Source organism: Gorilla gorilla, chromosome 4 (assembly GCF_029281585.2).
Source record: "Gorilla gorilla gorilla isolate KB3781 chromosome 4, NHGRI_mGorGor1-v2.1_pri, whole genome shotgun sequence".
Classification (NCBI taxonomy): domain Eukaryota; kingdom Metazoa; phylum Chordata; class Mammalia; order Primates; family Hominidae; genus Gorilla; species Gorilla gorilla.
Window position 1 is genome coordinate 99696668 of NC_073228.2, and position 25171 is coordinate 99721838.

The window sequence follows — 25171 nt, forward strand, 5'->3', positions numbered from 1 at the left end:
ATAGAAATAGAACACTAACATGCCATTAAACAATGAAAACTTTAAGATACAGTAGCATTCCACGATACAACCATCAAAAGACATTTATGGGATATTCAGGTTTTAAGAACTTGGTTTTGGTAAGTTACCAATACAGAGAAAATTAAGTTTGGCAGAGGTAGTTTATCCTGCTAACTGGAGGTTAAAAGTCCAACCATTCTAATGGTTCTACTAAATGGCCTTACCACTTTTGCTGTTTGGACAGGAAATAATTCACATATTACAAATCAACAATGTTTATAAATGGGTAACATACTTTCATTGTGGAAGAAAAAAATACTGGTTACCTTACAGTGTTTCAAAGCTTCTTTGTATTCTTTGTTTCTGATTGCATCTCTAGCACTTTTTAGAGCAGTCTTCACTTCCTTGCTGGACATTCTGTCAAGGCAGAAAGCCTGAGTAAATCTACAGTAATACCTACCCAACCGTAAATGTTCCAACAAACTTAGCCATCTGAAAAGGGAACCTGGAAAAGGAAAAGACTCCTTGTCTCTGGAACAGTCTTCCCTCTAGAATATACACAGTTTATTCCTTAACCTCTTCAGATCTGTACTCAAATGTCACTTCCTCAATGAAACCTTCCTTTGACATGCTATTTAACATTTTAATCTTGCCATCCCCCTACTCTCAACAACCCATTATTTCCGGAACCCCTTCCATTGCTTTATTTTTCTTGAAAGCATTTGTCACATTTAATATACTACATATTCTACTTATTTATCCTGTTTATTTTCTGGGTCCCAACCCCACAAGAAGGTAAGTTCCATGCAGGCAAGACTTTTTTTTTTCACTGCCGCATCCCCAGGACCTAGTATCTTAAATTATAGATGATCAATTAATAAGTGTTGAAATTGAGTTATATTTTATTTACATTCATTCTCTATATATTTTGGCTAAAATACAAATGATCTTGTTGATCAGGACTCAAAACACATACCAATCTCAATCCAACTCTCCCACTCTATACAAAGCAAGATCCAGTAGAATAAGCCCAAGTCACAGATAAAACACTAACACAAATAATTTCAGTGACTGTGATATGAAAGTTTAAGAAAGCATTGTTTTAATGCTAGTTTCTGTGAAACATAAATCAAGATATTAACTTTCTTCACAATAAGGATTACTGTAGGTTTATTACCTGTACTTTTTCTAAAGAAATACAATGTTTAAACTTGAATGGAAGCAATGGATAATGCAAAAGGGTTGTACACTAATTTCAGCCATAAAAAGATATTTTAATTAGTAGAGAAAGTATTTCTTCATTTAGTCTTAAGATATATTAATTTTAAATAAATTAGCATATTTTAAGATTACACAACTTATTCTGGCTTACCTATAAACAAGTCTAATTCAGTCATAAGTCAATGTTGAAAAAAAGAAATATTTGTATTTTCTGTCAGCTCCTCTAATCTCACAGAAAGGTAAAACAAAGCCGGGGTAAATATTAAGTATTTATAGGCTTCAGGTGCTCAAGGGAGTAAAATGTACCAAAAAGATGAATCACTGACATAGTACACTGACAGTCCTTTATATCCAAAGAAGAAGCTAACACAGAAGTATGAGACCAAAGAAGTTTGAGAAGTTAGATACATATTTTTTAATCTTTTTGACTTAAAAAATGTTAGGATTCAAAATAATAGAAAAATTAAGATACCATAAAATCAATTTATCTACAGCTAGAACCAGATTCCCTAAATAGGCAGATAAGTAACTTTTTTGCCTAGTTACAATAATTATATAATTTAAAGCACCATATTTCATATGTTCTTGCTTTAGAAACTACTACCTTATCTGAAATTATCTTGGTATATATTTATAGGTGAAAGCTTCAGAATGATTTTTTTGTAGTTTGCAAATCTTGATTGGAGTAGGTAACAAATTTCAATGCTGATTTCACAATTTTCTCAAACCAGTTTCCTTTGGTTAAAAAAAGCCCTGCAGACTAAAAAGAAGAAAATAACATCAAGGATGATGACAACTGATCTAGATCAATAAAAAGAGACAAAAAGAGACACTCAAGTAAAAAAATCAAAAGATGTCCAAGTTGAAAAGGAACAAAAACAGTCTCAAATTAAAAACAAACAAAAGACCACAACCATTACTTAAGGAGGAAGTTCACCATCTCTTCTATCACCCAACATTCATGAGGGTATGTATACAAACAAGGTAGGACCAACCACTACTAAACTACATGCAGCCCCCAAGCTATTTGCTGTGCATGATATAAAAAATATATAAAGAATATAATCTAAATCAAGAGAAAGACTTAAGACATATAAGTCATTCAATAATCAAATGCTAAACTAAGGGTAATGAGTGGAAGTGCAATAGGAATTTAGAGAAGGAAAGGTGTGTGGTGTGATGTTATTAATGGCTTCTATTAATAGAAGATGACAAGACTTAAAAATGGAGTGAAGAAGGAAAATTGCTCTACTCAGAGGCAAATGCATTAGCAAAGTGAGAGAAGTGGGAATGAGTTGTGGCAAGTATAGGAAACAGTGAGAAAGCCAGGCTGAATGGGTCAGAAGGGACTTATTAAAGAGAAGAAAATTAGGTTGGGTAGGTAAATAGAGCCTCAGATTACAGATCCTGAAAGTCAAACAGACAAGTGTGAAGTTAAATACAGCAGCAAATAGGAAGCCATTAGGAATTTTTAAGTAGGTTGTTTTTAAAGACCACTATATAGAAACAAACACCATTTTTCTCTTGGTAATCAATTCTAATATTAAATATCCTTCAGTATCTGTATGTCTCCATATGTAATTACAATTCTTCATGCTACAATGGAACCCTCTATTCTCTTTCAATTCCTTCTTCATCTGATGCAACATTTAACACAATACGCTAGCACTGAGGTCCTCTCTCACTCATGCATACACACATATATGTACGTAAGTTTCAGAAGGTTAATTTGTAAAAAGACAAAATAATCTGCCCCTTTTCAACCCTAAAAACTACTACTTCCTTTTTTTTTAATTTTTATTTTTATTTTTGAGGGGAAAGGGAAACATCCATTCACCAATTTTCTAAACAAACCCTTATTGAGATCCAACCATCTACTAGGTACCACTTAAACCCATTTTCCTTCCAAGGGTAAAAACCTACTACCCAAAATGATTCCACGTAACCCCATACTCCTCTATTTTGGATATTTCCCTTGATTGTAAGGATTTCTAACACGTCAAAGAAACATCTAGCTCTCTTGCAAGAGAGGGAGATGTCTTTAATATTCTTCCACAATACAACTCCCTATTAATTCTTTCCGCCTTATACCTCTCCTCCCACTATTCTCCTCAAACTCAACTGACTTTTTTTAAATAAGAGTATTCATTTTGTACGTTTTCACTCAAGTTTTTCTACTACCAACCCAAAATATTTTTATCCAACATAATTCAAGCATAAAAAGTGGCAACAACTGCACTTAAAAAGAGTTAGAAAGTGACAGTCATGCCATAAAGGCAATGATATTCCTCAAAGACAACATATATATAGGTATGATATATATGTCCCCAGTTGAGGCTATGAAACCTTAAATAATATTCCAATATGCTCATACAAAGATTCCACAAAGCTAAAACAACAATAATAATAAATAGTAATGATAACAACAATGGAAGCTAATTACAGAAAGGAAAAAAACCGATATCTTTAAATCTAATAACAAAAGGTATTTTGTAATGACCCATAGTCTGACATTAAAAAAAAAAACTATGCCATTAAATCTTTCTTCTGAAAGGAATGAGTAAAAACAATCATTAAGTAAAAATAGATTCCAATTTATTATTTAGCATTGTAGACACTTACCTTTTACCAGTTATTACCACCTCTATATTCTTCCCGAATTGAATTTGATTGTTCCTTACCCATTTTCCATCTAAATTAAACAAAAACAAGTATGAGACAATCATATAAAAAGGATGACACCCACAACCCAAAACCTTCTAAACTTTTTAATGCATCAATTTTCATAATTCATAATTTAAAACATGAGAAATAATTATGTATAATTTTTAGTATTTTTATTCTTTCCCAGAGAGACACTATTCTTAATCTCCAAACTTCTGAATTGGTCTAAACTATATTCCTAGGGCCTCAGATGATAAAAGGAAACTTCTACAAGAGATCAGAAGGATTTTGAGACACCATTTCAGAAACCCAAAATACACTGATGTCAATATAAAAAAATAGAGCCAAAGAAGAATATCTACTATTTCTGTGCCATTTTTGCTTTGAATCAAGGACATGCACAGACAACTAAGGGTACTTATTTACACCCAATTTGCAGCCTAACTATATTAGAATAGAACTTTTCTCTAAGGAACATAAGGAGTATAATATAATACAATTATATTAGTTTGTAATCTAATGAAAACAGAGAAATTTTTTTAATGTTAATAATGCATTTAAATAGTCATTAAAAATAGTAACACAACTACACATCTACAAATTCTAAGGGTATTTTGACAGCATCACTGAAGTGGCTTCTGTCAAACAAAAAATAATCTAGAATGGTCCCTGCAGAGAATGGAAGTGGTTTTGAAAAACTGAATAAAGTGAAAAAAAACATGCTACTTCAGAACTAGGAAGTAAACAATGTTTAGGTGAGGCAGGTAGGGATGAACAAGGAATGAAAAGTTTCCCTAACCAAAACACTCATTAGTGATCTACCTAAATAGAAGTGTCAGTCCAACAGTAGAAAGTCTTACTGGTAAGAAAAGAAAGTATGGTAATCCAAACAATGTTTAGGAAAGTAAGATAATAGTTAAAAAAGAAAAAAAAGTACAAACTTGACTATTTCACTGGCTTCTTTAGCCCTGCTAACACTTGGCTGCCCTCCTCACCCAATCTAGTTTTACCACTCAGTCACTTCAACTCTGTTCTTACAAAGTACCCTAGATCCTGTCAGCCCCTTTACTCTGTCATATCCACCCACCAAGGCTTACCCTAGTTGAGAGTGAGCTTAGGAAATCAAATGGATCTAGGATCAAAGCCATTAGGCCTTGGGTACATGACTTCATTACTCAAAGCCCATTTCCTCACTGGTAAAGTAAGAATTACATCACTTACCTGATACACACATAGATGGAGTACTTGGACATAATCTATACTAATAATGTCCTATCTACTGTTATTCTCTCAATCAACTTTGCTACTTGCCATTCCTAAAACAACTAGTGTGATAACTCAGTGTTAAAAATTTTCTCTACACATTCAAATCCCCAACCGTCCTGCAACCTCCTTCTTCCTTGCTCTCTCAAGAAGTAAACTTCCTACCTATACAAACGGCCCCTGACTTACAAATGGTTGAACTTACAATTTTTTGACTTTATGATGGGCTTATCAGCATATTAAATGCATTTTGACCTACAATATTTTCAAGTTAAAATGGGTTTATCATGGTGTAACCCACCATAAGAAGCATCTGTATTCCTCAAGACAGCTATCATCAAACATGAGTATCCTCTTCATATTAGTTACTACACTACATGAATACTAGAGTACAGCCTACAACAGGGATCACTCCCTCCTCCAAACCTCCAAACTGAGCTACTCAACTGGAACTTAACAATTATTTTTTTTATTATCCTATATAGACATAACCTGTCTCCCAATTCAATAAATTCTTAGACGTAAGTCTTATATTTTCAGAGCTTCTTATATATCCAGCACTTACTGGATAATACATATTCAATAAATAGCTAATGATCTTCCAGCTTCCAAGGCTTACCAGTGTTAACAAAAAAATGAGTGACTGAGGGAAGTGTCTCAATCAGTAGACGTTTATTGAACCATACTTTGAGCACACGCCTGGGGAAAAACAAGCCACAGAAGCATCTGTGACCCACACTTTCCAAAGAGGGCTTTGGGAACTCAGTATTCTAGAGGAGAGCATGCAGGAGTGAAAAATGGTGGGAGGGAAGTAGGCAGTGAGGCAAATGGTTACATTCTCTTGAGTACCTTTTCTGATAGCATAGAATTACTGATTAGCAAAAATGTTGTATGTTCACAAAAGAGTAATCAAAACAATGAGGAAACCTGAAATTATGAGAACTAGCTGAAGAAACTGGGGACTAGGAAAAATAAATAAATGGTGGCGAGGGAGTTGGGGGAAGGACTGTTGAAAGGGAGAGATTATCCATGTAAAAGTGAAGAAAAATGCACTAATGAATGGTTAAAAATAGAGGAAGATTAACTTCAACTTAAAATAGGAACTTTTAATGAGACCTATATAAATGTGGAATGAGGTACTCAATGGAAGTGTTTCCCATCACTGGAGATGAAAAAGCACAGGCTGGACAATCCACTCAGCAGGAATGTTTTAGGATAAACTGAATGTCAGATGGGAAGTAGGACTAGAAGCCTCTTAGATTCTTCCAGCACAACGTCTCTAAGGCTCTAAAATATCTGTCTTGCTCCAAATCACTGCAGCACCTGCTCCTATTGACACTGCCAAGGGGAGAAAGAAAAAGATGTATTCTTGTAAGCCTGCCATCAGAGTACATGTCCTGTGGAAACAAGGCTGTAGAGAGTAAGCACAGTTTATGGAATCAGACACAAAATTAAATATAACTTTTATGAATTTAAATGTCAGTCAATATTGTCACTATGGTAGAAAACACGTTCTACATTCCAAATTAACTCAAAACAAATTTGTTTTTATGAGAGAGCCCACTTGTATTACCTTCCATGCTGTATTATTATTTCATGTATGCTTGGTTTTGCTTCCCTGAAATCTAAACTCATGTAAACTGAGACTATTGTTTAGGGTTTTTTTTTTTTTTTTTGAGACGGAGTTTTGCTCTTGTTGCCCAGGCGGAGTGCAATAGTGCGATCTCAGCTCACTGCAACCTCCACCTCCTGGGTTCAAGTGATTCTCCTGCCTCAGCCTCCCTAGTAGCTGGGATTACAGGCGCCAGCCACCACGCCCAGTATTTTGTGTATTTTTCGTAGAGACGGGGTTTCACCATGCTGGCCAGGCTGGTCTCGAACTCCTGACCTTCGGTGATCCGCCCGTCTCGGCCTCCCAAAGTGCTGGGATTACAGGCGTGAGCCACGCGCCCAACACTGTTTACGTTTTTGCATGCTCCCGCAGATCTTTATCATGCTGCTTGAGTAACAATTCTGCTACACTAACAGATAAACTAACTGCAGACAGAGCATTTAGTGAGTTACGGCGCAGACTCTTCAATTTTCAGTCGTGCTCTGACTGGCTCCCTGCGTAAACTCAGGCCAGTCATTTAACCTCTCTAAGCCTGTTTTCCTATCTGCAATATGGTGAAAGTGAGGATTATGGAAAATATTCCATATAAAAGTACCTGGCATGCAGCAGATGCTCAGTAAATGCTCAGTATAACGCTCAGCACCTAAGTGCCATGTGAGTATTAAATAAACAAATCTGTTCCTTACTACAATTATCTTAGCCAAAAAAAAACTGCCAGATATTAGTATTCAGTTGACTTAAGTAGTATAACTCCTCTTTTAACTGTCAGAATATTAAAACTACTAGTGTGATGTGCAAATTATATACCCGAAACTAGATACAGAAATTGGAATTTGGCTTTGGGACAGAAATCTGCTTCTTCCAGAACTCTCCAAAGGAATTCAACAGTCAAAAGAGACCGGTTTTTATTCTGCAGCAAAACAATGATATTCTGAACCTACGTCAACTAACTGAACATGTCACACAGCCCATTTCCCCCTCCAGTTTCGCTTATCTCCTTTGCTCTCTGAAGGCAAGGAACAGCTATGCTTTCCCCTGCCTACAGCCTGAAACTTCTTACTAGGCCCCGCTCCTCGCCCCATGGGAGCACAGTAAATCCTGACTGCACGGGGTAAGAGAAGCAGTAAGATGAGACAGGCTAGAGATTTCCCTGGGAAGGTATTCGGGGGGTCTAAGGCATTCACGGCGCACCTGAGGCGGTCCACCCAGAGGCCCCACAAGGCACCGCCCTATTCAACTTAAGTGACAGCCGCGCCGCCACCTCATCGCCGCCCAGTTCACGTTCTCGCCGAACACTCAGCCACGCTTGCGCGGCCCAAAATGAACAGCCCCGGCCCCGATCCTTTCTTTCTCTAAGTACCATTTCAATCGCCTTTAGGATCCCTTGTGCAAAACCGACAGAAATCCGAACCCACCTGGGGCAGATGCTCCTCTTCTACAAACGCCGAGGCTGCAACGAGAGCGCATGCGCCTTTCCCAGGACTCATTCACGTGACTGGAAGTGGCTGGGTTCTGATTTGCTCGGTATTTGATTAAAAGGTCTTAACGTGAGTAAAAGCGGAGATTTCTCTGTTGCGCATGTGCGCGCTCTCCGCCTGATAGGAGTTGTAGTTCTGCGGGTGAAGCTCGGCGTTACTATCAAGCAACCAAACTGCAAGCCTTGGGAGTTGTTCGCTGTCCCTGCCCTGCTCTGCTAGGGAGAGAACGCCAGAGGGAGACGGCTGGCCCGGCGGCAGGCTCTCAGAACCGCTACCGGCGATGCTACTGCTGTGGGTGTCGGTGGTCGCAGTCTTGGCGCTGGCGGTACTGGCCCCCGGAGCAGGGGAGCAGAGGCGGGGAGCAGCCAAAGCGTCCAATGTGGTGCTGGTCGTGAGCGACTCCTTCGTAAGTACCGCGAGGCAGGGGAGGGGCGCCCCGCTAGGGACCGGCGACCTCCCCGCCGCCGCCTGTGCTGCAGGCTTTGGGGAGCAGAACCTGAGACATTTTCAAACACCTTTTACCCCGATGCAAAGAAAGAAATACATTTTATGTGAGGCCCCGTGTACTCACACGTACACCACATACCTATGCAAACATGTAAAACAATAGTGAAACACTGAAAACATCTTTGCAGATCTTTTTTTTTTTTAAATACTGACCTCGATTCGCTAAATTATTTTACCACGACTAATGAACTTTCAGTCCATACCCCCGTTTGGTTTAATTGTGTGGTAAAATAACATTCTGCATCTCCATAAAAGCGTGTTAGCTTTCCAAAAGTCATTTTCCAGTTCACCTCAAGTTTGCAGGAATTCATGTTTGGGTGAGAAGTGAAGAAAGTTTATTTTTATTACCCAGGTCTGTGATAATCCTGTTAGTGCTGATTCAGATGGAATCGTTGGTATAACTTGATTAACTCCCCCGTATTCCAGGAATGTGTGTATGTGTGTGTGTTGGTAATGTGGCTGAATCCCAAACTTAAACAGTTTTTGAAACTTTCCCAAGCCAAAGGTGCTACTGTCAACCTTACCCGATGCTTTTAGGATGATCCATATTTTAAAAAGTGCTGCTTAGACAATTGTTTGGTTATTAATTGTAATATTAGTTTATTATCACTCGGTGTTACTGTGGTCACACAGATGTTGGCGTTAAGCATATCTGGCACTAAAGAATGTTTGTAATCATATGTTGTATTTCCTTTCTCGTAGATTCCTGATGATTAAAATTACATAGTCTGAATGTGCCCATGGGATTTTTTGAAAATATTACTTAAAGTTATCTTTGTGATTTAAACTTAGAGAATGGGCAGTACTGGAAATTGACTAGATGGCATTTTATTACAGAGTGCTCTTGTAATCAAAGGCAAATGAAGGAAGCAGGATTGTGCAGAGAAGCTGAATTTTGTTGCCATCTTATGAATGACAGTTCTCAAACTAGTATGGTGCTTCAGAGCTGCTTTCCAGTAGGAGTGAGGAGAACAGACCTTTCCACCTGCATGTTGGATGGCCACTGGTTGTGGGCTGCTCCTAGAATGGGGCATGATGTTGGGCAAAGCAGCTGTCTTCAGCAGAGGCAATTGTTCATTCCTAAAAGGGAATCCGAATGTGGATCACAGCATCCCAGAAACTTCCAAAGATGACTGAGATATATAGGTTTGTTATTTTTTTTAGTGTAGTATGAATGCATAGATTTTTCTGTATTTGTGCTTAAATTTTTTGCATTCACGGCCGGGCGCGGTGGCTCACGCCTGTAATCCCAGCACTTTGGGAGGCCGAGGTGGGCGGATCACGAGGTCAAGAGATCAAGACCATCCTGGCTAACACGGTGAAACCCCGTCTCTACTAAAAATACAAAAAAATTAGCCGGGCGTGGTTTCGGGCGCCTGTAGTCCCAGCTACTCGGGAGGCTGAAGCAGGAGAATGGCGTGAACCTGGGAGGCGGAGCTTGCAGTGACCTGAGATCGCACTACTGCACTCCATCCTGGGCGACAGAGCGAGAGTCCGTCTCTAAAAAAAATAAAAATAAAAATAAAAAAATTTTAAAAAAATAAAAAATAAAAAAAAATTTTGCATTCACATACTTGTTAATATTCAAACTGTCCTATCTTTGGCCAGTGGAAGCCCCTTCAAGGGTGGTTCTGAGTCCTTTTGACCCATCCCCATTAGTATTTGACAGCTTGCTTTAACAGAGTTCCATGTCCACAATGTATATTTCCTGTCCCATCTTGTATTTAGAGACCACAGTCTGAGTGTTAGGGTGTTCATTGCATCTAGACCTTTCCAGTGGACAAATCTAGAAAGTATATATATTTTAGAACGAGAAAAATAAATTGTGAGATCATACTGATACTTTCCATTCAAATTTAAGATTACAAGTTTATTCTTTGATTTTTATACTTATATCTTTTTTGTTTTATGCCAAATATTTTGGTCTAAATGCATTAATGCAATTACTTATTTGCTTTATCCAAACATATAATATGTATATGTCAATGTGTTTGAAAATAAGACTGTAATATTACTAGAAATAATGCTAGTCCTGAGTGCAGCTTACAGTTTCTTTGAAGTTTTTGTTTTAGGTATATTCAACTATATAGTAAAAATGTTGGTCTTTAAACTTAAAATAATTCCTCTCTCTATGATTATACCAGTTTGGTATGCTGTTAGATTCTTGACACTGTGATTTATCATTTCTAAAACTCTGCAGGCTAAGATAGAGCAGTTGAGCTGGATAATAATTGTAGGAAGAAAATAGCACATTGGTTTTACTTTCAGGATAGCAACGCAAGAGATCAACTTTTTGCATTTGTAGATCAACTCCCAAGAAAACAAGCAAACCAAATGAAAACTCATTTTTAAACTATACATAAAAACTATTAAATATTTGAAACACTTAAAGTGTCTGGAAACTGTCCTAAGGTCATACACCAAATGAAGAAACATTTATTCAAGAAAATCTACGAAAACTTGGTAAGAATAGCAAGAAGGGTCTGTGGCAGTGAACTATAGTTTTGACAGAGGTTTCACTCAGGTGGGTGTGGCCAAGAAGATAGGACTACTCCCCCGCGGCTCCCAATCACCGGTTATGGTATCTCACCAAAAGGGACAGGCTGTGAGATTTCTCATCTTCTCCTAATCCAAGTTGGAGAGGTTAAATTCCTAATGAATGCAGCTGAGAAGTTGAGGGCTCCCTTACTTCAGTCAGCCCCCACTTACAGGACAGAGGCTTTATGCCAGGTGCGGAAAGTTGAGAATACTAGGGCCCTAATTGCCCTGGCCCTAGCTCTCTAGTAGGACAGAGCTTCCATACCAGGAGAGACAAGCTGAGAAGACCAAACAAGCTTCTGCAAAGCAAGCAGAATGGAGGAAATAATAAGGATTAGGGCAGAAATTAAAGAAACAGAGGATAGAAAAATAGTAGAGAAAATCAATGAGACCAAAAATTGGTTCTTAGACAAAATCAGCAAAATTGACAAACCGTAGCTATACTGAACAAGAAAAAAGACAAAAGAGCTAGATGACTAAAATCATGAAAGAAAATGGGTACATTATCTTAAGAAATAAAAGAATTACAAGGGAATACTTACATACAATAACTGTATGTCATCAAATTAGATAAATGAAATGGACAAATTGCTAGGAAGGCAGAAACTACTGAAACTGACTCAAGAAGAAATAGGCAATCTGAATAGACCTATAAGAAGTAAAGAGAGTAAACTGGTAATTTTAAAACTACCAACAAAGAAAAGCACAGACCCAAACGGTTTCACTGATAAATTCTACCAAATACTTAAAGAATAATTAATACTAATTCTTCATCTACTCTTCCAAAAATTAGAAGAGAACACTTCCAAACTATAAGACCAGTTTGGCCAGGCGCGGTGGCTCACACCTGTAATCCCAGCACTTTGGGAGACCGAGGTGGGTGGATCACCTGAGATCAGGAGTTCCAGACCAGCCTGGCCAACATGGCGAAACCCCGTCTCTACTAAAAATACAAAAATTAGCCAGGCGTGGTGGCAGGCACCTGTAATCCCAGCTACTCAGGAGGCTGAGGCAGGGAGAATTGTTTGAACCCAGGAGGCAGAGGTTGAAGTGAGCCAAGACGTGCCATTGCACTCCAGCATGGACGAAAGAGCAAGACTCCATCTCAAAAAACAAAAACAAACAAAAAAACAGTTCGTGTCTGATTCCAAAGCCACGCATACATCACAAGGAAAGAAACCCACAGACCAGTATCCCTTAGGAATATAAGAGCAAAGATCCTCAACAAAATGAATTTGGCCCTCCATATTCACAGGTTCTGAATCCGTAGATTCCACCAACCTCAGATAAAAATATATGGTATTTATGGGATGTGGAACTCACAGAACTTAACTTTTCCTATCCATGGGTTCCACAGGGCTGACTGTGGGACTTGAGCCCGCAAAGATTTGGTATCCTTGGGAGGTCCTGGAAACAATCCCCTGCAGATACCAAGGGACAAATGTACTAGGAAACCAAATTCATTAATATGTAAGAAGGATTATTCACCGTTACCAAGTGGAATTTGTCCCCAAAATGTACAGTGAGTTTAATATCTGAAAATCAATTAATGTAATACATCATGTTGACTGAATAAAGGACAAAACCCATGTGATCATCTCAATAGATGCAGAAAAAGCATTTGAGAAGATTTGACAATCCTTATGCATTCAACTGGCTAGAAATAGAAGGGAAATAAAAGGCATCTACAAAAAAAGCCAGAACTTTACACTGAACGGTTAAAAGAAAAAAAAAATCAGTTTTCTGACTAAGATCAGGAAGAAGACAAGGATGTGTGTTCTCACCACTGCTATACAGCATTGTGCTGGGGGTTCTAGCCACAGAATTAGAAAAAAGATTAAATAAAAGGCATTCACATTGGAAAGGAAGAAGTAAAAGTATCTATACTTGCAGTAATCTTGTATGTAGGATTCTACGGCTCCACTACAAAACTATTGAACTAATAAATTAGTAAGGCTGTATACCAGGTCAGTGTACAAAAATAAATTGTATTTTATATACTTAATTGATTAACACACTTATAGTCAAATTAAGAAAACAGTTCCATTTAAAGTAACATCAGAATGGATGAAATACTTAAAATAAATCTAATCAAAGAAATATAGTTCTTATACTCCGAAAACTACAAAACATTGTTGAAAGAAATAAAAGAACATTTAAATAAATGAACAGACATCCCCTTTTCATGGATCAGAAGATTTAATATTGTTAATATAGCAGTACTCACCAAGTTGATCTACAGATTCAATTCAATGCCTGTCAAAATCCCTAGAACCTTTTTTTTTTCTGCAGAGATGGAAAAAGCCATCCTAAAATTCATATGGTAATTCAAGGGACCCAGAATAGCCAAAAATACATCTTGAAATAAAAAGAACAAAGTTGAAAGACATATACCTCCCAATTTTAAAGCTTACATCTTAACTACACCAATCAATGTAGTATGTTACTGGCTTAAGGATAGGTGACATACAGATCAATGGAATAGAATCTAAAGTCCAGAAATAAACTCTCATATTTATAGTAAATTGATTTTTTAACAAGGGTGCCAAGACCATTTAATAGGGAAAGAATGATCTTTTAAACAAATGGTGCTGGAAAAAAAAATATGAATGAAGTTGGACCCTGCCTTGCACCATACACACACACAAAAAAAACTTTAAGTAAATTGATTGATTAATCAAATGTAAAACTAAAAAACTCTTACAAGAAAACATAGGTGTAAGTCTTTGTGATTGTGGATTGGGCAAAAGATCTTTTTTTTTTTTTTTTTTTTGAGATGGAGTCTCGCTCTGTCACCCAGGCCGGAGTGCAGTGGCACAATCTCGGCTTACTGCAACTTCCGCCTCCCAGGTTCAAGCCATTCTCCTGCCTCAGTCTCCTGAGTAGCTGGGACTACAGGTGCCCGCCACCACACCCAGATAATTTTTTTATTTTTATTTTTAGTAGAGATGGGGTTTCACCGTATTAGCCAGGATGGTCTCGATCTCCTGACCTTGGGATATACCCGCCTAGGCCTCCCAAAGTGCTGGGATTACCGGCATGAGCCACCATGCCCGGCCAAAAGATCTTAATAGATATTTCTTTATAGAAGATATGCAGATGACCAATAAATACATGAAAAGATGCTCAACATCATTAATCATTCGGGAAATGTAAATCAAAACCACAGTGAGACACCAGTTATACCCACTGGGATGGTTATAATGAAAAAGACAATAACTAGAGTTGGCAACAATGTGGAGGAATTGCAACCCATACCCTGCTGGTAGGATCATGCAGCCATTGGAAATCAGTTTGGCAGTTTCTCGAATGGTTAACCATAGAGTTGCTGTATAATCCAGCAGTTTTACTCCTAGGTGTATATTCAAGGGAAATGAAAATATAAGTCTACACAAAAACTTCTACATGAATGTTCATAGCATTATAATGTTCATTATACATAATGGCCAAACAGTATAAACAACCCAAATGCCCATCAATTGATAAATGGATAAATAAAATTTGGTAATATTATTCAACAATAAAAAATATGGTATATGCTACAATGTAGATGAAACTTAAAAAGATTATGCTAAATGAAAGAAGCTAGTCACAAAGGACCACATATTGTATGATTCCATTCATATGAAATGTCCAGAAAAAGCAAATATGTAGAGCCGGAAAGTAGGTTAGTGGTTGCCTAGGCTTCAGGAAAATAGAGAGTAATGGCTAAAGAGTGCAGAATGTCTTTTGGGGATGATGAGAACATTCTAAAATCGACTATGGTAATGGTTGCACAGCTTTCTGAATACACTAAAAACCATTGAATTGTACACTTTAAATGGATGAGTTGTTTAGTGTGTTAATTATATCTTAATAAACCCATTTTTAAAAGAATAGAAAACAGGCCAGGCACAGTGGCTCACACCTGTAATACCAGCACTTTGGGAAGCCACGGCGAGCAGATCACCTGAGGTCAGAAGTTCGAGACCAGCCTGGCCAACATGGTGAAACCCCATCTCTACTAAGAATACAAAAATTAGCCAGGCATGGTGGTGGGCACCTGCCCAGCTACTCGGGAGGCTGAGTCAGGAGAATCGCTTAAACCTAGAATACAGAGGTTGCAGTGAACCGAGATTGTGCCACTGGACTCCAGCCTTGGTGACAGGGTGAGTCTCTGTCTCAAAAAAAATAAATAAAAATTTAAAAATTAAATAAATAATAGAAAAGAAGCATCTCTGCCTGGGTCTTAAAGGTCAGAGGCATCTTCTGCATCCCCACTCCTACTCCTACCTCTACTCCCTGCCACTGCACCTGTATCAGTTTTAGTTTTGCTGAGGTTTCAGGAGTGGCGGGGGAGAGTAGGTACAGGAGTGTTTACTAGAGAGTCTAGTGAGAATCTCATTCAGTCTGATGGACAGATCTGGGAAGAACACTATAAGCAGTCTTGCCATGCTGACATGGCAAATCAAAGTTGCTGTTACATTCTTTTATTAGGATGATTAATTCAAATCTAAACTTCTCTGATTCTGCATGGCCCATAATGATAAGGAACCGAGTACAAGCCATGGTTCAGAAGGAGCAATCAAAATCACAAAATTGTATCTACAAGAAGACTTACCCACCCCAAGGGGGAAAGATGTGTGGACCCATGAGAATTAATTAACAAGAGCAGAATGCAGCAACTAAAGGCAGTTGGTACCATTTCTGTAACTTTTGCAGAAAGCCAATTAATGGGTCATTTTTATTTCTTAAATGCCCAATTTTAGAGTGCTTAGTTTGTTTGAACCATAGGAATGGCCTTGAGAAAATTGAAATGGGCTATTAGTAAGTTATAGAAGTTATACCAAAAGCCATTTTTCAAGATTTTCTCTCCCAACTAAATTTGACAGAACTGTGTTTTCACTTATAACTGGCTATCCATTGTAAACCACATTAACATACTACGGAAAACTTACTTTCTCTCTTTTTCATCAGCCAGCTGTGTTAAGATGCCTTTCAGTTCAGAATGAAATATTCTATAGACCATCTCCCATTGATACCATTATCAGCAGTACTAGTAGTAGCCTAGTTTTTAAATGATTTGTTAGTGTGTAAAAACTACATGAAGTCAAAAACCAAAACTTCTAGAAAATTTTTAAATATTTTCTCTAATAACATTTTGGTCTTCGTTTAGAGTATTATTGATATTTCTGACATTGAGAATATGTATATCATAATTTAAATATTTCCTAGGAACCAAATTTTGTGATTGATATGCTTAATCCAGTTTATTAAGCTTTGCAAAAATACACTGTTGAATTTTGAGCATAAATTTGTCTTCTTTTTTAAATTGAACAAATCTCTGGATTAGAGATTCATTTCATTTCATTCACTGAATATTTGCATACCGCTCACTGCCTTATATATATCTCAGACAGCAATCTTAACATAGATCACCTTTCACTGATGGAATCGTTGGGAACTTTCCCACATGAGGGCAGTTGCCCCCTCCCTTTCTGGTTATCTCTGCCACTCTATTTCAAAGAGTCCTGCTTTCCAGCCTGCTTTTGATACAGATAATGTCCCTGTACTAGTCATAGAGATGAGTCAATAAATCACTAACATTGATTTTAATCTGACACATTAGTTATTGATATGCTGCAGTAGTCATTTGCAGTGGTAGTTACACTAATTTGAACCTAGCCTGCAGGACTTGGAGTCCAAATCCCTATATGTGAATTATATAGCACGTTTAAGACAGTTCTACCTTGTGACCTTCTGCTCCATCCCCCAACCGGGTAAGCCTGGGTCTAGATTCTTACTTAGGTAAGCCTAAGTCTAGATTCTAGGCAGTGGCCATAAATTGTTATCTCCCCATGTTCAAAAGATTGTAACCATAAGACATATACACATTTGGGATTTGTGAGGATAAATTTCTGAGAATTTGAATTTAAGGGCTTAAAGAAATTCTCATGAGGGAGGGCTATGCACTTTTTTTTTTTTTTTTTTTTTTGAGATGGAGTCTTGCTCTGTCACTCATGCTGAAGTGCAGTGGCACCATCTCAGCTCACTGCAACCTCTGCTTCCCGGATTCAAGTGATTCTCTTGCCTCAGCCTCCCGAGTAGCTGGGATCACAGGCACCTGCCACCACACCTAGCTAATTTTTGTATTTTTAGTAGAGACAAGGTTTCACCCTGTTGGCCTGACTGGCTTTGAACTCCTGACCTCAGGTGATCTGCCTGCCTCAGCCTCCCAAAGAGCTGGGATTACAGGCATGAGCCACTGTGCCTGGCCACTATGCACTTTTGTCTTCGCCTTTCTAGCTCATCATTGAGGAAATCAGTAGTTATTTGCTTAGCATTCAATGATTACTCTTGCTAGAAGTGGTAATTTATTTTGACATAAGACATGCATAATTTTCCCCATCTTAAAAAAAGAACTGACTTTAATCCCACATTTTCTTCCAGCTAACACACCATTCTCTAACATCCATCCCGTTTTTCTGTTTTGCTTTGCAAAATAACTTCTCAGAAGAGCTTTTCTTTTTTCCCCCTGCTGCCTCACTTTCCTGCCTCCCATTCCTTCCCCTTTCCAGTTTAGCTGTTCATCTTTACCACCCATTGAAAGTGCTCTTGTCAGGGTCACCAGCTGTCTCTATACTGCCAATTCCAATGTGCATTTTCTGGCCTCGTTTCAGGTGCATTCTCAACACAGCAGATGTTACCTCTTTCTTGGCACACTGTCTTCTCTCAGCTGTCATGGCACTCGGTCTCCTCACATCTTCCTCCCTTGGCCGTTCTTTCTCAGTTTCCCATGCTGCTTTCCCCTCTTATTTGGGACTCCTTATAGCTTCCTCTAGACCCTTTTCTTTCCCCTCCTTCTTCTCTCTCCCTGAAAGGTTTTATTTAATCTCACAGTTTTCAAAACCATGAATATGTTAAATGCTCCCAAGTTTTATTTTGCCAAGATAGACTTCTCTCAACTCCAGATTCCTATCTGTATCCAACAGCCTACTTTATATCTCTATTTGGGAATCTCAGCTATCTCAGGGATTTAGATATATTCTGTATTTTGGGTTGGCTCATGTTCTAAACTGGAATTTATTTATAATTATGTTGAAAACATATAATAGATAGAACCCCAGGACTGGAACATTCTTTTTTCTGTTCTTGCTATTTACCAACGTGAGTTCTTCAATTCCCAGTTCATCTCCAAAATGCATATCTCCAGCCCAAACATCTCCTAATCTTCAGACTCACTTATCAAGCTGCCTAATTTTTTTTGTAGAAACAGGGTCTCCCTGTGTTGCCCAGGCTGGTCTTGACCTCCTGAGCTCAAGCTATCCTCCCACCTCAGCCTCCCAAAGTGCTGGGATTATAGGCATGAGCCACCACACCCCACCCCAGCTGCCTAATTGATATCACCACTTCCATCTCACAGATATCTCAAACTTTGTATGTCCTTTAAATTCTTTGAATAGCTGGATCCTGTTCATTCTTTAGGTCTCATACATCCCAGAGAAGGCTTCCCTGTCCACACGGTCTAACGTAGTTCTCTCTTGTCCTTCTGTATCTAGGATTTTTTTTCAAAGCACATGTCATAATTTGTAATTATTCATAGTTTATTTGCCAGTATACTTTTTGCCTCTCCCACTAGACTGTAAGCTTCATGGGGCCTAAGACTCTGTTTTATTCACCATTGCATCCTCAGATTTTGCACAGTGACTGGCACATAGTTAAGTATTCAACAAATACTTAGTCAGTTCATCATCCCCCAAAAGAACGTTCCAGGAAGTCCTTTATTTACTGTAGTCAAATGAATACAAGTGTAACACTGCACTGAATTCTAGCTATTTATGTACCAGATACTGGAAACACCCTCTATACTTGTTTTGTTTTTATCTTTGGAGGATTCTTAAAATCATATTGAAGTCTTCTGCTATTGTAAATTTTATGGTTAAAGAAAATAATTTTCTTCTTTGGTAATGTAATCAATTTTAATTAAATTTCTTTATTTCCAGGATGGAAGGTTAACATTTCATCCAGGAAGTCAGGTAGTGAAACTTCCTTTTATCCACTTTATGAAGACACGTGGGACTTCCTTTCTGAATGCCTACACAAACTCTCCAATTTGTTGCCCATCACGCGCAGGTATGAACATCCTTAATATGAATGGGAGAAAGTGGCTACACACTGAAAATATATTCACAGTTTAAAAGATTATACCTAAAAGTAGAATAGTTCGTTGTATTTGGCCTCAATAAAATTGTTTTAATATAAAAGATGTGCATTTTAAGGTATATATTGGCTATTGGGGTTGTTCAAATTGTATTTTTCAAGAGTAGGAATTTTTATCATTTAGAAAGGTGTCTAGTTCATGTGTTACCATTTTATTTCCTTGTGACTGGGGACTAAGAATCTTTTGACCATCCAAGAAAATGAGGGAATACTCATATTTCCTAGAAGAGTTCTGTTTCCAGGGAAATTTTTCAGTAATGGTATAGGTAATTGGGAGGACTTCTATGAACATTAGAGTATACCATAAAGTAGTTACAACTTATATTCAGATTTACCTGAATTTTTTCTTATTATTTCAGATTACATACTTTACCTCTTTCTTTCCGTCTCAATTCACTTTTATCCCAAGTCAAATTGTTCACTTTTATTATTATAATTTAACAAATAGGCATAGTTTTATTGGCAGAATGTCAGTGACATTAAGCCATGAATAATTAACAAATAGGAAAAAACTGCCATTTTTATAAATTCTGTCTATTGTCTGATGGTTGTTTTCCTTTTCCCCTGTCTTCTGGTTTATGTTTGTTGCCTTGGAACCCATAAATGGCACTCAGTGATTTGGTTTGTCTGTAAATGAGATGATTTTCTCTGTGATTTGAGTTATAACTTCTTTCACCTATATTTTCAACACTAACAACTATATTATTACCAGTGAATAAAAGAAACTAAACTATATTATAAATGATATTTCAATAATGAAGGACCAGGCATATTAAAAAACAGTTTTGTTAACTGTAAAGTAGAATGAGCAGTGGGCTAGGGTGAGACAATGACCTGGATGCTAATCCTCAAGCAAGTCACTCAGTCTTCTTATCTGCAAATTGCTGTGTATACTGTGTACCTCACAGGGTTGTTCTGAGCATCACATTAAATAACGAATGAGAAAGTGGCCAATGAACCCTAGATGTCTCAAAATGTTAGATGTTGTTTTTCCTGGAAGAAGTATATTTTGAAGAGTAAGCGAGGTCAAATAATTTGTCAAAGACCACTCAGTAACTGGTGTTATTGGGATTCAAACCCAGGTAATCCCCCATCCCACCTCTCAGAAAACATCTTGCTAGATGAAAACAGAAAGCTTATTCTAACTTTCTATTTATGTACACAGAAATGGGAAAAGGAAAAAAAGTGTTTATTGAATAAACAATCATAGTTGTAGAAAGTGAGAGATAAGGCATAACACACTACGTTTTTCGTGGAAAGCCAGCAAAAGGACAGGGAATAAGGGAAGATCCTTAAGGATGTTGGGGAAATGAGATCTGTACTTCAATTGTCTGATTTAGAAAATTAACCAATAAATACTTAGGGATTGTTTTTATGATTGAAAGAGGCCTCTAGTCACACATGCTTTGTATTTAATTCCAGCTGTATTTACCTTAAGTATCTTAAGCACTAAGCGTTAGTCAACTCATCTGTAAAATGGAAATAGTAACTCCCCACAGAGTATCACTCTGATAAAATGAAGTAACAATCAGAAATGTTTGGTAAAGCACCTAATCTGGGTACGTCTTATTGCAGAGCATGAGCTCTTCACTAGTGGACTGCTCTCTCAGAGTAATTGTCCTAATAGTTAAATTGTTAAGCTTTACCTTAATCCCAATTCCTTTTTTTTTTTTTTTTCTCAGCAATGTGGAGTGGCCTCTTCACTCACTTAACAGAATCTTGGAATAATTTTAAGGGTCTAGATCCAAATTATACAACATGGATGGATGTCATGGAGAGGCATGGCTACCGAACACAGAAATTTGGGAAACTGGACTATACTTCAGGACATCACTCCATTAGGTAAAAATAAAACAAAAATAATCATCATGGACTGCCCTCTGCCATAGCGTGTACATGTACTCTTTTTGACTTTAATTTTTTTATTTTTCCACAAAGGTGAAAGTAAGTCTCTTAATCCCTTCATTGTGTTAATTAGGCTGAAATTTTAGCTTTCTTTCATCTTCCTAAAACATTAAAATGGCTAATATACTAGTCATTTTGTTTTTCTTAAGCATTAAAGGTCTATAAATAGTGTTTGTAAACTCGTTTAGCCCATGCTTTATTTTCATTGAATTTCCTTTAATGGCTACTGTATTATTAATTTTAAAATCTGTTTTTAAAACCATAGCCTTCTTGCTGCTTTCGTTGGTCAGTTCTAACTTGAGTCTATTGTAACTTTTTTTTTTCTTTCATTTTACTAAGTCCTCAAAAACCAGGCAGCCAAGCATAGTGGTTAAGAGTAGAGGTCAAGAATCAGATTGCCTGCTTTTGAATTATAGTTTCTGTTTACTACTAGCATTGTAGTAGTCTGATCTTGGACACATTGTCTAAATGTTGACACTGTACTTTAATTTCTTTGCTGTGAGGCTTAAATGTATCAGTAAGTTCAGAAAAGAGCTAACATAGGAGGCCTGAGACTGCTCTGCTTAGAAAGGCCTGCTTGGAAGGTTGGCCCCTGTCTGGCATCTAGGAACTAGGATTTCTGGCGTATTCCCACTATTCCTTAACTGATAAGAGTGGCCTATTGTGTGCCTGGAGCATTTGTGCATTGTGGTTTATGCCGAATACCAGCTTTCCTTCCAGGAGTCTGGAATTTTGGTATGTGCGAAGTAGAGGGTGCTTATATAATCAGCACCCCCGCCTAAAAAACTTGGGTACTGATTCTCTAATGAGCAGAAACAACACTTCACATGTGTCGTCGCAATTTGATGGTGGAAGAATTATGTCCTCTGTGACTCCAACCGGACACTTGTGCCTAGTTTCTTCTGGACTTTGCCCGAAGCACCTTTTCCCTTTGCTGATTTTGCTGTGTATCCTTTTATGTAATAAATTATAGCCATGAGTGCAGCTGTATTCTGGGTCCTGCAATTCCTCCTACTGAACTTCGGTGTGATCTTGGGATCCCCCAACACTTGTGAACCCCAACATAAATACATATTAGGGATTAGAGTGCCTCTTTCTTACCTAGGCAAGTGCTAATTGAGGGTTATTTGTAATGGTTGTTGTGATGGTGATGATGATACTAATGATGATGATAAGTAATAATAAGAAAAAATTAAGTTAACAAAAATAGTGATGAATGTAGTGAGTTGAATAATGTTCCCCCAAATTTCGTGACCACCTAGAAAGAACTTCAGAATGTGATCTTATTGGAAAATAGACCTTATTTGCAGATGTAATTAGTAAGGATCTCCAGATGAAATCATGACTGCTGTCTTTATTAGAAGAGGAACAAGGACATAGGCACACAGAGAAGAAAACAAATGTTAAGACAGAGGCAGAGATAGTAGTGAGGCAGCTACAAGCCAAAGAATGAAAGATTGCCAGGAGTCACCATAAGTTAGGAAGAGGCAAGGAAAAATTCTGCCAGAGTCTTCAGAGGGAATGTGTCTCTGCTGACACCTTGATTTTAGACTTATAGCTTCCACAACTGTGGGAGAACAGGTTCCTGTTGTTTTAAGCCACACAGTTTGCAATAATTTATTCTGACAGTTCTAGGAGATGAATACAGTGAGTTATGGGTAAACAGATACTAAAATAATCTAAAATAATCTGAACATTAAAATTGCTCTCCTAGTTACTGTTTAATTTCTTCCCTTTTCTGTCCTCCAAAATCTAAAAGATGGCAGTACAGGAAATGCAGAAGCAATCCTGACATTCCTATTCTTTACTCTGTCTTCTAATGCATTGCCAAATGTAGTCAGTTCTACTTCTGAATTATTTCTCCAACTTACTCACTTCTCACTCTCTCCACCAAGCTACTGTCATCTCTTGCCTAAACTATTAAAATGGGCTTCTACTTGGACTCTTCTTACTCTATCTGACCCATTTTCTATAGGCAACCAGAATGATCTTTCTTAGATGTATGTCTGATTACATGACACACTTGCTTAAGATCTTTCAACGGTTTTTCTCTTCAGGTTAGTTATAATCCCAAATCCACAACATGATTTATGAGACCCTACATGATCTAGCCCCTGTCTACCTCCAGTCTCATTTCATACCACTCTCTCCATCCCTCAGTATGCACCTGGTCTTTTAAAACTTTCCTTAATATGCTTTTTACTACCTCTGGACTATTGCATGAGCTAGTTTCTCTGTGCAAAATCCTGTTCCCCTACTCTTCCCTGCTAATATCAGAAAGAAAGGGAGGGAGAAGAAGTACATGTAGGAGGAGGAGCACAGGCTTTGTGTCCATCAGAGCAGTCAGATGCCCAGCTTCCCTGCTCACTATCCTTGTAACCTTGGGCAAGTTACTTGATATTGAGTGTCAGTGTTCTATAAGAATTCTTGGGCAAGTTACCTGGCATTAAGTGTCAGTGTTCTGTAAGTTATCTGTAAGAATTATGATGCCTATCTCATTGGATGACTGTGTTTTATATGAGTTAAAAGATACTATACAAGGATTAAGCGGAATAATATAAAATATTTAACAGTGCCTGGCACAGAGTAAGCATTTACTCAATGGAAAGATTATTATTATGAAAATGGCTTAACCAGAATTGCAGTCTAACATTTATATAACCATCTTTTTTTTTTTTTTTTGAGACACAGTCTCACTTTGTCACCCAGGCTGGAGTGCAATAGCATGATCTTGGCTCGCTGTAACCTCCGCCTCCCGGGTTCCAGCGATTCTCCTGCCTCAGCCTCCTGAGTAGCTGGGATCATAGGCATGCGCCACTACGCCCAACTAATTTTTGTATTTTCAGTAGAGATGGGGTTTCACCATGTTGGTCAGGCTGTTCTGGAACTCCTGACCTCATGATCTGCCTGCCTTGGCCTCCCAAAGTGTTGGGATTACAGGCGTAAGCCACTGCACCCGGCCATAACCATCATTTTTCTAAAGTGCTTTGCATTGCTAGTTACTTTATGGAGTTTCACAAATTTCTCTTTAAAATCTTTCTCCTTTTTAGAATGTAAGCTTAATCTAAAGTAAGATACAACTGTTTATAATAAAAGAAATCTAAGATTGAATGCCATATATTCCCTGTAACTTTTATTCTTCTATGTGACATGGTTAAAATATGACCTGACTTATATTCCGCAGCAGGATAATTATCCATGCAGAGCAAAGACCTTATCTCTTCTTCTCTGCTTTATTCCCATTTGCCAGCATAGTGCCAGTATGCTGTAGGTTCACAATTAAATTTTTGATGAATGAAAAAGTTATTTTGAAGTACCTACAGTTTATTATTTGATAAACATTGATATTCTGTGTAACACAGGATCATATCACTTGTTCATTATTAGTATTTTGTATATATCTACAACTAATAGAGGATATCCTGTTTTTAAGTTTTTAAAATTCTTTAAATATTAATATTTAGGAATTCTTTCTTTGTCATGTGGAATTCTAAAATTAGTAGAGAAAAAAACACTTAGATGTTGATGTTTGGGATGTCAAAGATGGTTTTCAGTGCAATACTTGCTTAAAGCATATTTTCATTTACTCACACTCTCATCAGAGCTTAGGAAATTGAAATAAGCCACCAGGAGTATTTTTATGAGCGCTGTATGTACCCACACAGACATTTGGCTGACAAATAGGTCAAGGTTGCTGTTAATAGCATGTCTGAAGGTTATATGAATTATATAGCACATTATTTTTCAGCGTAAACTTAAAAATGGGTCTCAGAACAAAACCTGG

At 37.7% G+C, this 25171-nt stretch overlaps 2 protein-coding genes across 5 annotated transcripts in view; one reads left to right on the top strand and one right to left on the bottom strand.

Annotated features, from left to right (window-relative positions):
* Positions 1–8274, bottom strand: part of SKIC3 (SKI3 subunit of superkiller complex) — a 91055-nt gene extending 82781 nt beyond the window's left edge. The window contains exons 1-4 of one of the 2 annotated variants that reach the window (XM_031011111.3): positions 8176–8274; positions 3844–3913; positions 1826–1981; positions 327–505 (exon numbers count right to left, since the gene is read on the bottom strand). In XM_031011111.3, coding sequence (XP_030866971.2) covers positions 327–416 — 90 coding nt within the window. In that variant the 5' untranslated portion in view covers positions 417–505; positions 1826–1981; positions 3844–3913; positions 8176–8274. The remainder of the gene's footprint in view (positions 1–326; positions 506–1825; positions 1982–3843; positions 3914–8175) is intronic. The other variant, XM_031011110.3, reaches the window with a different exon arrangement.
* Positions 8242–25171, top strand: part of ARSK (arylsulfatase family member K) — a 49985-nt gene continuing 33055 nt past the window's right edge. Inside the window, exons 1-3 of one of the 3 annotated variants that reach the window (XM_004042275.5) lie at positions 8242–8644; positions 19266–19395; positions 21165–21324. In XM_004042275.5, the coding sequence (XP_004042323.2) occupies positions 8519–8644; positions 19266–19395; positions 21165–21324 (416 nt within the window). In that variant the 5' untranslated portion in view covers positions 8242–8518. Of the gene's footprint in view, positions 8645–9870; positions 9892–15171; positions 15432–19265; positions 19396–21164; positions 21325–25171 lie in introns of those variants that run through there. The other 2 variants (XM_055387167.2, XM_055387166.2) reach the window with 2 other exon arrangements.